Source organism: Myxocyprinus asiaticus, chromosome 4 (assembly GCF_019703515.2).
Source record: "Myxocyprinus asiaticus isolate MX2 ecotype Aquarium Trade chromosome 4, UBuf_Myxa_2, whole genome shotgun sequence".
NCBI classification, from domain to species: domain Eukaryota; kingdom Metazoa; phylum Chordata; class Actinopteri; order Cypriniformes; family Catostomidae; genus Myxocyprinus; species Myxocyprinus asiaticus.
In genome coordinates, this window is record NC_059347.1 from 55,833,575 (window position 1) to 55,850,961 (window position 17,387).

The following is a 17,387-nucleotide window of genomic DNA, read 5'->3' on the forward strand; positions in this document are numbered from 1 at the left end:
CTGAATATAGTACATCATGGATTTTTCACATGGATTACTTTTATAGTATTTTTATGTTGCTTTTTGTCCTTGCAGCTTGACAGGCTGTGACCACTGAATGTATTCATTCTATGAAAAAGTTTCCCCTTTTGTGTTTGCCGGAAGAAAGAAAGTCTTATTGGTTCGGAATTGCATGATAGTGAGCAAATGGTGGGAGAATTTAATTTTTTAGCTGAACTACTCCTTTAATCTCACTGTTTTTTGGCCAGTTCTTTGGCAAGACGAACAGAGATAAACACTGTTTTCTTTTCAGGCGTGTCTAGCCAGGCTCGGAGCTCAAGGCAACATTCAGAGCTGGTTCTCTGATGGACGTTCGCACTCATCAGGGTGAGAAACACCAGTTTCCCATAGCTCTTCTGACACTCAGACTTATATATCTCCTCAATCAATGGCAGACAATGAAGTTATCTTAAGAACTGAAGAGAACTACTCAAGAACTCTTGCATGGGTGCTCCCTATTGCTTGACCCCCCTAAGTCAGCTAAACCCCTCGAGTCCCTAAACTACATTAATAACATGAAGTGTGTGTATAACTTCAACTAAGAGCACTTGCTCTGCAAAATCGAACAATAACAATGGTAATGTAGTGATGTGTGTGTTTCATTAGATGTTTAAAAAAACATAACCTGTGAAATGCTAAATTTTAAGTCCTATTTTCTTGTTTCCCCTAAGCTCTGTTGACATGTTGGACTGGAACAGTCTGATTGATGAGAGAACGAAGATATTTGATCTTCTAGTTGTCCCGAACCTGCAGGTAGGCAGACGGTGGTTAGAAACAGATACTTTAACCAGAGCATAAATTAAGAGAGTTATCGATTTCTTGTGATCTAAGTGGTTCCGTAAACACTGCAAAGGGCCCTTTGTAGTTTTGCGTTTTTCAAAGGAATTAGATTATAACGGTATGCCTGTAATTTTGCCTGAAAGAGAAACAAGACTGTTTACAAGACACTTCCTTCTTTCTTCTCATGTGTAATGGTGTGACTTAAAGGTGAATTGTGTAACTTCACCACTAGTGACACCAAATGGAATTGAATGCATCTATTCTTGGACTACAAACTCTTCAGACATGTCTTGCTAGTTCGGTTCTGTGGTTTGTGTGCAGCTGTGTTGTGTTTTGTTCTTTAGTATCACTATGGCGGACCTGTTTTTAGATAAACAAAATGTGTTTTTGCCCCTTTTCGCCAGCAGGCTGCATGAACTACTGTTCTCGTGCAGTCTCATGAAAGTGCAGAGGAGAGCAATGGTCTGTCAACAGTTTCATTAAATAATACATTCGATTTTGTTTTGTTTCTCACCAAACCTTTTCGGATGCTTTCATTACAATCATGAGTCTCATGGAATAATTTATTAGACTTCTGAATTATACTTTTGCGTCCTTTTAAAGATTGAAGGGGTGGTCACCTTAAACTGCCATTGTATGACATCACTGAGCACAGCATTTTTACACAATTTCTCCCTTTGTGTTAAGAAAAAGAAAGTCAAATGGAGTTATAGCAACACAGGGGTGAGTAAACAATGACTACATAAAATTTTTTGGGTGAACTAACCCTTTAAGATTTTCTTCTTCTTTTTCTGCTCTAAAAGTGTCTCAGGCGAATACATTCACCTCCATCCAACCCTAGGTGGTGCTATAATAAACACTTTTGCATTTTTGGTAATATCTCCGCGACCGTAAGTGCTAGAATACAAATTCTTTTTGTCCTCTGATTCCTTGAGTCAAGCCCTACAAAACACATATCTCCGATTTCATTTCCGTCTTTAAAATTTTTCCGCCATTTTGAATTTTCTGTAAAGCCTACTTTTTCAAACTCCTACTCGGCTGTTTGTCCAATTTGCATTAAATTTGGTATACTGTACATCATCTGCAGATTCTCCTGACAAAAGTTATCAAAACAATTTCAATATGTCAAATCGTTCCGAAGATATTAGCGATGCGATTCCTTCGGTGGAATGCAATTTATTAATTGACCAATATCTACTCAATGCATAGTCCACATGTAACAAAAATCCAGTACACATCGTGGGCCGTGTTGAGGATGCATGCAAAGTTTCATACAATTCTGCCCATAGGGGACGCTACAACTAAGATAAACAGGTGAGAATTGGGCACACGGTGGTGCTATAATAAGCTAATTCGCATTTTTGTTAACTCCAGAACCGTATAGGCTAGAATATATATTTTTTAGTTTCTCCAAATCCTTCAGTGCCCCCAAATCATCTGGTCACATAGATTTCCATTTCCACAAGAAAACTTTTTTACCATTTCGATTTTTTTGAAAAACCTACTTTTTCGAACTTGTCCTAGACCGTTTCCCCGACTTGCATGAAATTTGGTATACAGCATCTGGAAACCCTCCAGACAAAAATGTATCAAATTTTTTTTTATTTATGTTGTTCAGAAGATATAAACCAGTATGTTTTGGGGAGTTGCCTATAATGACTAATTGGCCTTTTATCTTGTAAGCCCAATACTCAAAAATTAAAAATTAAAACACATAGACAACAGAACATTTTGAGGTCATGTGCCAAATTTCACACGAGTTAGCATTAGGGTTCCACAGGATCTTTCCTGTACAATCTGATTATTTTGATCATCTCTCCGTATGTGCTTGGACCCCGATAATTGCCACTTGTGGCTATATTTCAACCTAGGCTTGTAACTTCTCATCCTGCACTGTTTGTGCTTCAAACATGAATGATACCTGAAATCATGAAGCTTATTAAGGAGAGGAAAAATTTTCACTGGGCAAACGACAAAACAGCTGAAACAGTCCCAAGATTAACATCGAAGGAGGGACCCGAGCTATATCTAGGGACCAGAATATTATATAGAGACTTGTGGGTGGGCACTTTTGACTTGGCCAATAAGGAACTTAAAACACCCTAGCAATGGTAACCAACAACAACATGCTAGCATCATGACAGTGAGTTGTGCACAAGCATTTTCTTCAGAAAATGGAAAAATGTAGCTATTAGTGGTATACATTTCCCAAATTAAATGCAACCATATGTGCCTGAATATTGAATTTCTTCTGTTTTTCTCAAACAGACTGGTCAGTTGGAGCCTCTTCTGTGTAAGTTCACTGAGGAAGAAGAGAAACAGATGAAAAGAATGATTCAGCGATTGGACGTCTTGGCTAAGGTGCATTCATTGTACCTCTTATAGTTTACCTGTGGGATTCATGCAGAGTGTCAGAAGGTCATGGTCTAACAGACATTCAAGGATGAGGAACATAAGAGATCGATTTTAAGAAAGTCTTCAGTAGAGTGTGGAGGTTAGAGAGCTGTTCCACCCCGTCGACTTGATGTGAGGAACATGCATCAAGTTCATGTCGCACTGTGAAAGGCAGCTGAAACAAGCGGTACATGCTGTGTGGCTCAGTACGGTCAGCAGTTCCTGTTTTTCAGACTTGAAGTAAAAAATGTTATAAAGTTTAAGCTATTTCAATTAAAAGCAGCATTTCTCTGAAATGGTTGCCAGAAATATACAAATCAAAGTTTTTTTTTACAAGTTAGAGCTGTGGCCTAATTTTTAGCATTGTTAGCTCCAGAAACGTGGAGTCATGGTGCTCGCGTGGGAGATGTGGGTTCGGATTCAGCACTTATCATGCTCTAATCCCATTCTTCCCTCTCTTCTTCATCATCTCTCTACTTTCTCTAACAATACAAAAATAAAAGTGGTTGACTTAAGATATCTAATGCATGTAACATATATTCTATAGATCAGCAGTCGTATGATTCCTTAGGTTATAACATTATTTGTTGGCAAATAATATGAGGATAGAAAGGCACAACATTAATTAAAATGCTGCTGTGGTGATATCTTTCCTTCACCTGAATTATGTATATTTTTAAAATGGATTCTTGTTTATGTTGAGCAGCATGCAGTGGAAAATGGTGTCAGGTTGATGGTGGATGCAGAGCAGACGTATTTCCAACCTGCGATCAGCCGACTCACTGTAGAGATGCAGAGGATCTTCAATAGAGACAAATCTGTCATATTTAACACTTATCAGTGCTACCTCAAAGTAAGCTTCACACACATAGGTCTGACACATATGTAGGGTATCAATGTGGCATTCTGGGATTTATCCTCAGTAAGATGGTTAGATTCAATTCAATAAACATGTTTTGCATTTGTCAGTATGGATTTATACATAACATGGTTTAAAGGGACAGTTCACCTAAAAATGTAAATGTTGTCATCATATACTCACCCTCATGTTATTTCAAACCTGTATGACTTTATTTCTCCCGTGGAACACAAAAGTAAATGTTAGACAGAATGAGAGCCTCATTCATCATTCACTTTCATTTTATAGAAAAATAGATGCAATGCAAGTAAATGGTGACTGAGACTAACATACAGCCTAACATCTAATTTTGTGTTCCACTGGAGAAAAAATTGTCACTATGGTTTGGAATAATATAAGGGTGAGTAAATGAGGACAGAATTTTCTTTTGGGGTGAACTGTCCATTTAATATTTAGATAATGCAACATCAAAACTGACATTTAATGCTTTGGTGGTTGCAATGTATCACTGCATTGCAGTTAACCCTGAAAGGAAATAAATTATGATGATGGTGATGATTAAATAAATGCAGTCCAAACACTCATTAGAACTTTGAAGAAGTTTTAAAGGGGCCAAATTCTATATACAGTATTTGTAGCATATAAGAGATCCAATTATAACGTTAGTCAAGTTTACTTGTAGGGATTATTGAGGTTGACCAATTTATGTCTTTTATTTAATAATAAATAATAGTTATTTTTAAAATGTTGGTATCTATGTACACATGCAGACAGATGTCTTTGGCAGTTGCATCATTTCTCACTGCATGAGCACTGAATTTTAAGACAGCATGACAAAAAATGAGTCCCGTAACCCCTCAATTTTGTTCCGTTTTGTTTCGCAAAAAACATGCCTTGCTGTTTTTGGACATATGAATGTATCCCAGTGCACGTCCCTTAAAGGGATAGTTCACCCAGAAATGAAAATTCTCTCATCATTTACTCACCCTCATGATATCCCAGGTGTGTATGACTTTCTTTCTTCACCAGAACACATTTGAAGAAAAATAGAAAAATATCTCTCAGTAAGTCCTTATAATGCAAGTGGATGGTGATCAGACTTTTGAAGCTCCAAAAATCACAGACAGTCAGCATAAATGCCATCCATATGACTTCAGCGGTTACACGTGGTCTCTCTTATCACGTATTCACACTCAGGACTGCCGATAAGAGGGGACAATTGGATCTTTTGTCCCAGGCCTGGGCTGGAAGGGGGGCCCGGCTGGACTAGAAGCTGTTCCATATTGTCGTTCCCATCTAAACATGTTCAGTGGGAAACGCGGATGTAAATACGGAGACAGCGAAAGCCGCAGGGGTAGCGCACATTGATTAAATAACTGACAGCGCTGCTCTTCCGGGTGTGTCGCACATGTGTCAGTTCAGGCGTGAACATGCCAACGCAAATACGTCACACTCTTACCGCTGCTGAACAGAAGCATGATTTATAGTTAAAAAGTACTTAAATATTGATCTTTCTCACACCAAAAGCAATTGTATTGCTTTAGAAGACAATAATTTACGGCTGAAGTCATATGGATGACGTTTATGCTGACAGTCTTTTTGGAGATTCAAAAGTCTGATCACCATCCACTTGCATTTTAAGGACCTACTGAGATAAGATATTTTTCAGTTTTTTTTTTCAAATGTGTTCTGGTGAAGAAAGAAAGTCATACACATCTGGGATGGCATGAGGGTGAGTAAATGATGAGAGAATTTTCATTTTTGGGTGAACTATCCCTTTAAGGCCTTTGACATGAGTGTGGTAGATGATGCTAAATTAGTATAATTATACAGTTCTTCTTAAAGGAATATAGTTCACCCAAAAATGATTATTTTCTCACCCTTATGTCGCCTCAAACTCGTATGACTTTCTTTCTTCTACGGAACATATACAAATATATTTTAATGGAGATATGATGTCTCTTTGTCCATACAATGCAAGTCAATGGTGACCGAATTTTCAAGCTTCAAAAAGGACATAAAGGCAGCATAAAGGTAATCCATAAAACTCCAGTGATTTAATCCATGTCTTCTGAAGTGATCCAATCAGTTTTCGGTTAGAAACAGACTTCAACAAAACTCCTTTTTCACTGTACATCTTGCCATTTCAGTCTCTAGGCACGATCATGATTTCAAGCTCGATTACACTTCCTAGTGCTTGATGCAAGCACAGTGCGCAGAAGACTGCTGATGTCAGGATTATAGTATTATATTATTACGTATACAATATATAGTATTATATATTGTGGTCTGTTCTCACCCAAAACCGATTGGATTGCTTCACAAAACATTAAACCACTGGAGTTTTATGGATTAACATAATCTTATGGATTATGCTTCCTTTATGCTTCCTTTATGTCCTTTTTGGAACTTGAAAATTTGGTCACCGTTCACTTGCATTGTATGGAAAAATAGACATCACATCTCCATTAAAATACCTTTGTTTGTGTTCTGCGGAAGAAAGTCATAGAGTTTGAGAGGACATAAGGGTGAGTAAATGATGAGAGAATTATCGTTTTTTTTTTGTGAACTAATCCTTTAAAACGTACTAGTCGACTAGTCTGTGTTGTCTGAGAAATGTATAATTAGATCTAACATATCGAGTCCTCAAAACCAAATATTATAAAATTATGTAGATATGCACATTCCTAGTTTCTTTCCAACAGTCATAATTTGAATTTTTCATGACCATTTGTCAACCTTTCTTTTGACACTTAATTAAATATGCTGTTTTTGCTACTGTACCTTTTAAGATTTCTATACAGTATGTAGATGATGCTTTACGTTGTCAATGTTAGACTATGTTAACATAGTACACCAAACTTCTATTTCAAAAGAGCATGGAAAATCTTGCTTCCATGATATGCTCCCTTTAAAACAATGTTATTTGTTGAAACAAAAACAATTTTCTTTGCTCAGGAGGCATTTGATAATGTCTCCATGGATGTTGAGCTGTCGAGGAGAGAGGGCTGGCATTTCGGTGCTAAGTTGGTGAGGGGGGCTTACATGTACCAGGAGAGAAGCCGAGCAGCAGATATTGGATATGAGGATCCCATCAATCCAGACTATGAAACCACAAACATAATGTACCACAGGCAAGTAACTTAAGTAACGTCTTCCTTGTAAATGTCACAGTTTGTAACTATTGAATTGGGTCAGAATTCTCAGTTAATGAAAGGGAAATCCACAGCAGTGGTTCTGAACTGGTTTTGCTTCAGGACCCAGAAATCACATTGTATATCAAGTGGCGACCCAACTCAGTAATTGCTCATCAAAAAGTAACAAATATGTCTTTAAAATCAAACTTGAAAGGTAATTAATATTACCTTGAACTTCATAGGCCTAAAAATATGTAAAATTGTTTTATTATTATTATTATTATTATTATAAACAGCCATTTTATCAAGTGACAGATAATTTTGCATGAAAGCATATGGAAAACATTTTCCTTTTCCCTTTATAAAGTTGATTAGTCTTTATTTATTTTCCTGTCCTAAATGTGCACAATAATGTGTAGTTGCATTTTATTATTTGTATTTAGCATCATTATTTTCCTGCTGTCTGCAACCCCAACAGAACAGACCCGCAACTTTTGGGTTGTGTCCCAGTAGATTAGAACCTCTGATTCAGGATCAGGTTCACTTTTCCTTTCTGTAAGTAGCGAAATTACATGGCCAAGTTGGATCTGCGCCCATATCGGCAATATTAAGATGCTTGTATTGTATACGTCCTTATCTGAACATGGTACTAACCCTGAATTGAGCTCCATTCAGACACACTGACAGAATGTTTCACAGGCAAGAGAGATTTATCTAGACTTTTTGCTTATCTCACCACAGGTAAGCCTGATTATGATTAAGGCACTTTCTGACAGCTTTCAAAATAAATCAGATCTTTTTACAAGCTTGTGTGTTTGGCGGTCAATAGTCAGCTAAAAATGTTGGCTAAAAGTTTAACTCAAAAGCAAGCTGATATATGAGCTACTGTCGTCTTTCAGGTGTCTGGATTACGTGTTGGAGGAGATTGAACGGAACAAGAGAGCGAATGTCATGGTGGCATCACACAATCTAGACACGATTAAACATACACTTAGAAGGTAAAACTTTGTCTCTCTCTGTCTCAATATTAGGGCTGCCATTTGATTAAAATATTCAACTGCGATTTAATGTCATAATTTTTGGGGAGTAAATATGTTCACGCATCCAGTTCCATTTTAAGGAAAGAAAACAAAATTATGTGTAATTAAGTTTGGCAATTTGTGTGGATGACACGCTTGGCGAGAATACACATTTTTGGATCCATCTTGGATTTTAATCAGGGACTAAAAACAAAATGTTTTTCATTTTGGTTCGTTCTGAACAAAAATTGTAATTTTTCATTCCGGTTCAGAAGTTCCACAGCCTCCTTTCTAAAAGGTTACCGGTTAGAACAAGTTACAAGTACGGTTAATAACGTCCTTTTAAAAATGACAGTACTCTGTGCTAATGGGTGGATGAAATACCAATTGCAGTGTTGCCAGATCTTGCAAGAGAAACAAGCAACCTGGTCTGGAAAAACAAGCCCAAAATAAGCCACTTGCTTCACTGAAATAAGTGAAAATAAGTAATAAATGTTTTTCTTTGTGGTGGATTTATCGGCATAGAAATCATAAGCAGTTAATTAACAGTTAAGGGTAATTTTATTTAGTCGAGTCAAAACCCGACAGCATCAAATCTGTATTAATGCATCATATCTTGGCATATCAAGACTTGGAAACGACTGAGAAATGTACTTTCAACCTCTAATAATGTTTTCCTTGTATCTGGATTAGCTGTGCATGTACAGTACATTACAGTAAATTGATTTCTATGCCGATAAATCCATCACAAAGAAAAACATTTATTGCTTATTTTTGCTTATTTTGGGCTTATTTTTCCAGACCAGGTTGCTTGTTTCTCTTTCAAGATCTGGCAACACTGCAATGTAGTAATTATACATAGTTGTTAAAAAAGGTCTTCATTCAGAGAATGCAACATCCACAATGGGCAATTAGGCAAAGAAATGTGTAATGCAACAATTTCCTTCAGGATCAAAGCACATGTTTAATTTTTATGGGCAACATGAAGTGGTGTAGTTCCAAAAATGTTCTGTGACAAACACTTTGGCCTTTAGATTAATGAAAAATTTATCGGAACAAAATTAACCGGTTATAATCGGTTACCAGCATTTAAACGTTTTCACTCCAGAACAATATAATATCACTTTTTCTGGTTTTCGGTTGCGTTCTGCTAAAAATTTAGTTCCTTTTCATTTTTTGTTTTCATAAAAATTCACTAAACAGACATCTTTGACCTTTGTGATGTGTCTTGTTGTTTTTATAAAGTCTCTTGCTATGAGCAACATGTTTTTAAGACTAATAACAGTTCGATTTCTAAAAATGTGTCTGCATTGTGCTCCAACCCGTTGTGTTCCATCATGCTAATATTGAAGGAGAGAATCAGCGCAGCCACAGGACACGTTCTTGACAGCAAGATGATGCACAACAGAATGCAGAGATCTCAAAATGTGATTTTTCAAAGTTTTAACTTGACATAGCATCATAAAAATGTGGTGTTTATGACACTGAAAACCAGCAGTTTTTTTTTTTTTTTTTAGATGCTCCATAAGCATCTGATTAATATGTACCAAAACCGACATTTAAAAATAGCGTGGACGGAACGCGCTATTTAATTAAAATTATAATCAATACTGTATATACACTGTATATACACTGATGCATATTGCACTTAAAAATGGCAAGAGCTTTCTCAAAACTGCTAGCTCTAATTCGATTAGAAGGCTTTACCAAATTTCCATGAGTAAGTTCATAGGCTGCTACAATGAGCATGTCCAAGGAAGAGCTATTCACTCCATCCATCCATCCATCCATCCATCCATCCATCCATCCATCCATCCATCCATCCATCCATCCATCCATCCATCCATCCATCCATCCATCCATCCATCCATCCATCCATCCATCCATCCATCCATCCATCCATCCATCCATCCATTCATTCATTTTAAGGACATTTAAGATTTGTATTTTTGACATTTAGTAGCAAGTAAATGAGAGAACCTTAAACCTATATACTGTATAATCTTTAGATAACTTTTATATTCCTCTCTGCTTTCAGTGTTGTATTTGGTTTTAGATTGGCACACCCTAAAATGTTACATCAAAAAAGTAAACAGTGGGGCATCACTTCTTGGCTAGAAAAAGCAGCAATGTGGTCCAAACTTTATGCCGATAGTTAGAAAACTGGCTATGCAAGACAATATTTCGCTCTTTGTCCAAATTTCTCATTTGTCTCACATTTATAGTGTAGTTATAAGCTCTATTCTTAGCTATCAGGTCTTATGTTTCATCCCCAGGAACATTTACATATACCCAGTTTTAACAATAAAGATGATGTCTAGGATCCCGCAGGGACTAAATTAGTCTGTAAATGAATAGTTATGTTAGATCATTAATTTCTATGTAATCGCTGCTTAAGGGTGTAACCTCATTTGACAAAGGTGTGCCAGTGACAAATGTCATTTACATTCTTCATCACAATGTCAAAGAATGCCACCAAGGCACAGTTCTCTGAAGTACACGGCACTTATTCTCATTTTAAATCATTCACATTTAATAACACACAAAGTGTCTAGGAATGTGTCATATTTGTGGATATAATGACTTTAATTGATAAGAGCATAGAATGAGCTATTGCAGGAGTGAATGCAATATTTTAATGACCTTGCCAAAGATGCCCCTCTCATTTTTCACTTTCTGTGACGGTATTCTGTGTGTTTATGGTATAACAGGATGAATGAAATGGGTCTGGCACCAACTGATAAGAAGGTGTACTTCGGTCAGCTCCTGGGAATGTGTGACCAGATCAGCTTTCCATTAGGTGAAACACATACAAACCCCACACACTCTTAATATTTATAAAATCACTTCTAAAGCTATTATCATGCTAATGGCATTACGCTAACATTTTATCATAACTTTCATTAAGTCATTATCAAATATTATTACCGTACACAGCTCTCTGGAATGCTTAATTCTGATTGGTCACTTATGGCATTTTTTTTCTGTATAGTTGGCCGTAGTCCCAGGCAACTGATTTCCTACATAGCTATGCTAGTTTTGTGTCTCTTGTGTCACTCTGTGGTCTCTTTCTTCTCACATAGCAAAATAATGTCAACTCATATCAATATTTCAGTATTTGATTTATTTATTTGCTAAGTAGCTGTGTAATAATGCACTTCCCGTTGGGCTCCGCATTATCATGTAGTATTTTATTTTGCAGTTATATTTTATATAAACCCTTACTTACATAATACTTAACGTATTAGTAGTTTTTGTACTATACTGTATGTGAATGTATAAGAAGTTGCATGACATTACTAAGTACTTAAATGTGCATTTATGATTTGTTAGGAATTGTGTAATGTGACGAGAATATTTAAGTTGTATAATGCTTACATATTCTCAAAAATATGCGAGTGGTGCTTGGCCATGCAAAAGTTGCCACCACGATATGGGACAAGTTTACTACTTCGTTTGTTTGTTAAGCATCATTAATAATGGTACATTTTGTTAATGAAAGTTATTTAAAATGCTAACGTAATTGCGATTTTTAAAACACAATTGCACATCTGAACATATCAATGTGATACATGAACAGAAAGTTTAAAAGCACTTGAAATAATGGTTTTCTTTTGTGTTCATCTATAGCTCAGGCAGGATTCCCAGTGTACAAGTATGTTCCGTTCGGTCCGGTGAACGAGGTGATCCCGTACTTGTCCCGTCGGGCTCAGGAGAACCGCGGCATTATGAAAGGAGCCCAGATGGAGAGAGACCTTCTGTGGAAAGAGCTCATGCGCAGACTGACTAGTGGAGAGGTCTTCTACACACCCGCTTTATAAAACACATATTTCACTTCTTAAAGTCTTCTGATGATTCTTTAATCTCTCTCTTCACTTTCTGAAGATAAAGAAAACGTCTCGGTTACTATCGTAATTTTGTTCCGTTGTGTCGATGTAGTGACACTAGGGGTCGATCTTGAGAGCCCGAGACACCTTCAGATCTTTGAAAAAAGGCCAATGAGAATTGGCGAGCAGAATTTGCATGCCACTCCCCCTGACATACGGGTATAAAAGGGAGGGTGGAATGCAGATTCATTCAGGTTTTTGCACTGAGGAGCTGAGACAAGGTCCCGGCCATTACAGCGGTGTAGTTCAGCCTGTGGCAAGAGGGCACAGAGCGTCTACAGCTCTGTGTGCGATCCAAGTAGATGCGCAAAGCACGCACCGGACACAGCAACGATAAGGCTGAGTCTGCCTCCTCCGGGAGCAGCGTTTGCAGACTCACCACCTGATCCCTAAAAGGGGTCATGGGAACCTTGGACACATAGCCCGGTCGAGGTCTCAGGATCACGTGAAAGTCTTACGGACTGAACTCTAGGCATTCTTCGCTGACAGAGAACGCTTGCAGGTCCCTGACCCTCTGGATGGAAGTGAGCGCAGTCAGGAGGGCGGTCTTCAATGAGATGGCCTTTAACTCGACTGGCTCTCCGTAGGCCTAAAAGGACCACGGAAGGTCCCATGAGGGAAAGAGGCACGGCCTAGGAGGGTTCAACCTCCTGGCACCTCTCAGGAACCTGATGATCAGGTCATGCTTATCGAGAGACTTACCTTCAACAGCGTTGTGGTGTGCTGCTTTAGCAGCTAAATAGACCTTGAGAGTGGAGGGGGACAGCCGCCCATCCATCTTCTCTTGCAGGAAGGAAAGCATTGACCCGACTGCGCACCTCTGGGGGTCTTTGCTACGGGAAGAACACCACTTAGCAAAGATGCGCCACTTCAGGGAATACAGCTGCCTTGTAGAAGTAGCTCTGGCCCGAGTGATCGTGTTAACCACTGTGGGCGGTAGACCAGTTAGGTCTTCCGCGTCCCGTCCAGTGACCAGACATGGAGATTCCAGAGGTCTGGGCGTGGGTGCCAGAGGGCACCCCGTCCATGAGAAAGAAGGTTCTTCCTCAGGGGAATTTGCCAGGGAGGTGCTGTCGCGAGGGGCGTGAGGTCTGAGAACCAGGTCTTGGTGGGCCAATACGGTGCCACGAGAATGACCTGCTCCTCATCCTCCCTGACCTTGCACAGAACCTGTGCAAGTAGGCTCACTGGGGGGAACGCGTATTTGCACAGCCCCTGGGGCCAGCTGTGTGCCAGCGCGTCTGTACCGAGGGGAGCTCCCGTCAGGGCATATCAGAGCAGGCAGTGGGAGTATTCCTGGGAGGCGTACAGGTCTACCTGTGCCTTGCTGAATCGACTCCAAATCAGCTGGACCACCTGAGGGTGGAATCTCCACTCTCCCCTGAGCGTCACCTGCCAGTCATCGAGGTAATTGAGTATGCGATCGCCCACTTCCCTTAACGGGGCAAGGGCTGCCTCTGTGACCTTCGTGAAGATGCGAGGGGACAAGGACAAGCCGAAGGGGAGGACCTTGTACTGATATGCACGACCTTCGAACGTGAACCATAGGAAGGGTCTGAGTCGAGGTAAAATCGAGCCGTGAAAGTACGCATCCTTCAGGTCTACCGCCGTGAACCAATCTTGATGCCGGATGCACGTCAAAATTTGCTTTTGCATCAGCATCTTGAACGGGAGTCTGTGCAAGGCCCAGTTCAGAACTCACAGGTCCAAGATTGGCCGCAACCCACCACCGTTCTTGGGAACGATGAAGTAAGGATTGTAAAACCCCTGTCTCTCCTCGGCTGGAGGGACAGGCTCTATCGCATTTTTCTGTAGGAGGACCGCGATCTCCGCCTGCAGGACAGTGGCGCTCTCGTCCTTCACTGACGTGAAGAGAATGCCGCGGAACCGGGGCGGGCGCCTAGCGAATTGAATCACATAGCCGAGTCGGATGGTTCTGGCCAGCCAGCGCGACGGGTTGGAAAGCGTCAGCCACGCGTCCAAACTCTGGGCAAGGGGCACTAATGGAAGGATTGCATCCGACGTTCCTGGGGGTGGGGCCTCGCGGCGGGAGGAGCAGGGAGTGCTGTGTCGGGGAGCGGTGCTCCGACCCAAGGCAGCCGCGCTGAGGGGACCCTCCAAGCACTTACCTTGCTCCATGCACCCTGCGTAAGGAGTGCCAGCGACTGAGGAGGAGGGCCTCTCAGGCTGTCCTCGAGACTCGTCACCACCGGCCGGTTGGGGTTGTGGTTTTTGTGATGCAGCGGGGCACGCGAAGGCGGGGGGCTGCGTTCGTGAGGCCCAGGCTGCAGGCGCTCTGTGTCAGGTAGCCGTGGGGACGGCAACAGTGAGCACTGGCAGTGTGACCCGAGGAGAGAGGAAACTGGGAACAAAAATTTTCCTCCCGGCCTTCCACCAGGGGATGGAGTGGTCTGGCTACCAGCTCCGGAGTTCCCGCAGACGTCTTGATCCTCGGGTTTCCTGTCTTAGGGGCGCTTTGGAGCCCTCCTGGGGGTCTTCGCGGCTGGCTGAGAAGCGGGGGGTGTCCATCTCCTGTGGGGGGCTCTACGCTGGGGCCGAGGGATGGGCTCGGGCTGGGGCAGTTGAGTTTGTGTCACCGCAGGGGGACGCCTTCGGCGAACAGACGGGGTGCGCACTCTTGAGCCGCATCGGGGCAAGGTGTGCTGAATGGCCTCCGTCTGTTGCTTCACTGCCGAGAACTGCTGGGCGAAGTCCTCAACAGTGTCGCCGAAGAGGCCGACCTGGGAGATGGGCGTGTTAAGGAACCGTGTCTTGTCCGCGTCCCACATTTCGACCAGGTTCAGCCACAGGTGGCGCTCCTTGACCACAAGCGTGGACATCGTCTGTCTGAGTGCGCGCGCTGTGACCTTAGTCGCATGGAGGGCAATATCAGTCGCTGAGCGCAGCTCTTGTAGCACACCGGGATCAGAACTACCCTCGTGTAGCTCTTTCAAAGCCTTGGCCTGATGGACCTGTAAGAAGGCCATGGCCTGCAGGGCGGAGGCGGCCTGACCGGCAGCGCTGTAGGCTTTAGTTGCCAGAGATGACGTCATCCTACAGGCTCGGGAAGGGAGTGCCGGGCGACTCCGCCAGGTGGTGGCGCTCAGCGGGCACAGGTGTGTTACGATCGCCTTATCCACCTGGGGTATCACGGCATAACCTTCGGCTGCCCCACCGTAGAGGGTAGTGAGAGCGGATGAACTGAAGGATCGGGTTCGGGCAGCGAAAGGTGCCCTCCACGATCACGTCAGCTCCTCGTGCACTTCTGGGAAAAGGGGAGTGGAAGGGGGCGTGGCCGCAGGCGGCGCACCGAACCCAGAAACCAGTCATCAAGCTGCAACACTCACGGCGGCCCGGGCAAGCATGGTGGTCAGCTCCGCGTCGGCCTCAGACCGGGCTGCCACACCCGAAGGCGGCAGCTCGGTCGAGTCTTCGGTGTCCGATGCAGCGATCGACATCTCATCCGGCTCACGAGCTCCGAAAGAGACATTAGGCTGGCACTGAGGCGAGCTGCCTGTCTCATCCCAGAACTGGACGGGCTCAAACAAGCATACCGGGGAGCGGACGGTCAGTGGGGGTTTACCCGGCGGAACCGTACCCATTGAAGCCCCCGAATCGCCTTCAGCGTCAATCAGGGCGGCCTCGTACCCGTAGGTAGAAGGACCAATGGGGGTGACAGCTGAAGTGGCTTTCCCTCGAAAGAAGGAAAGCCGTGACCGCAACATTGCCATGGTCATGTTCTCGCAATGAGAACATGAACCATCCACAAATGCTTCCTCAACGTGATTTTGGCCCAGGCACGTGAGGCAGTGATTGTGACCGTCAGAGGCGAAGAGGTAACGACCGCATCCAGGAACTGCACAGAGATGGAAGGGCACCTTTAAAAAGACGTTCAACGTCACTGTGCCTGCTCTAATAGAGGAAATATACTCTTTCGAGGAAATAAACTCTTTTAAAGCGCTGTCGAAGTGCCTAGGGGCATAGTCTGCAGTGGAGTGCAGAGTGGAAAGAAAGCCGCTGAATGTGCCATATATCCAACAGCACACGCTTCTGAAGAGGTGAATGTATCAGTAGTAGTATTCAGCTCGCTGAAATACAACCGCTCGGCTCCAAAGAAAAAATCTGAATGAATCAGCATTCCAGCTTCCCTTTTATACCTGTATGTCGGGGGGAGTGGCATGCAAATTCTACACGGCAGTTCTCATTGGCCTTTTCTCAAAGATCTGAAGGTGTCTTGGGCTCTCAAAATCGACCCCTAGTGTCACTACATCGACACAACGTCGAGTGAGTGACAGAAGGGGAACTCTGTTCTTTATGACATACCGCACAAAGGATCCATCATTTCTACCTAAATACCATAAGTGAATCTCACAAATCTTAGTAATCACTGTAAATGTCTGGGTCATATTTTCAGCCCAAAAACAAATAAAAACAAATAAAAAAAAAAAGTAAAAAAAAAAAGAATTATGGTGACACCTACAATAAAGTTGTATTTGTTAACATAAGTTTACTACATTAGTTAACATGAATTAACAATGAACAACACTTTTGCAAACCTTATTAATCTTGGTTAATATTAATTACAGCATATACAACTTTTTATCTTTAAAATGTATTAGTATACAGTATGTCAACATTAGTTTATCCATCATGAACTAACATGAAAAAACAATTAACAGTAGTGTTTTTAACATTAACTAATATTAATAAATGCTATTAAATTTTTTTTAAAATAATATATACATTTAATTTTGCTTAAAGAAAATGAAGCCTATTTCTTAAACCAAAAATATATTTTTTTTCCATTGTGACATTATTTTTATGACAGTTTTGCCCCAAATTATCATTATCATAAATAAATCTTTCTCATTACTATAATGTGAAAGATATACATTGTTTACATTATTACATTATTATTGCATTTCATATATTGTACCTTACTTATACAGTACATAATTCTAGTATTTGTTGTACTGCATTTAATTTATGCTGGTTTTAATTCAAACTTTCTTGTAACACACATGTTTAATCTAATAAGAATCATCATTGACAATAATCATAATTAAGACTCCAAAATGTAAAACATCCAGACACCCAATGGTAGTGAGAATTTGGAAGTTAAATTTGCTTGATTGTCATTAAAAAAAATGCCACAATGTGACAAATCGTAATGGTCCAAAAGTATGCTTAATTGTCTTTATGTGAAATGTAATAATTCTATATTTTTCCTTTGATTTTAGTGTGAAGACATTTTTTTTTTTTTTTTTTTTGT

The 17,387-nt window shown here is 41.1% G+C and overlaps 1 protein-coding gene across 1 annotated transcript in view; it reads left to right on the forward strand.

Annotated features, from left to right (window-relative positions):
• The window catches only part of LOC127437738 (proline dehydrogenase 1, mitochondrial-like), a 28,904-nt gene extending 16,695 nt beyond the window's left edge, over positions 1-12,209 (forward strand). The window contains exons 6-13 of the mRNA XM_051692864.1: positions 293-366; positions 711-792; positions 3,088-3,180; positions 3,920-4,066; positions 7,031-7,206; positions 8,109-8,207; positions 10,940-11,028; positions 11,859-12,209. Coding sequence (XP_051548824.1) covers positions 293-366; positions 711-792; positions 3,088-3,180; positions 3,920-4,066; positions 7,031-7,206; positions 8,109-8,207; positions 10,940-11,028; positions 11,859-12,049 — 951 coding nt within the window. The 3' untranslated portion in view covers positions 12,050-12,209. The remainder of the gene's footprint in view (positions 1-292; positions 367-710; positions 793-3,087; positions 3,181-3,919; positions 4,067-7,030; positions 7,207-8,108; positions 8,208-10,939; positions 11,029-11,858) is intronic.
• The last annotated feature ends 5,178 nt before the right edge of the window (positions 12,210-17,387 follow it).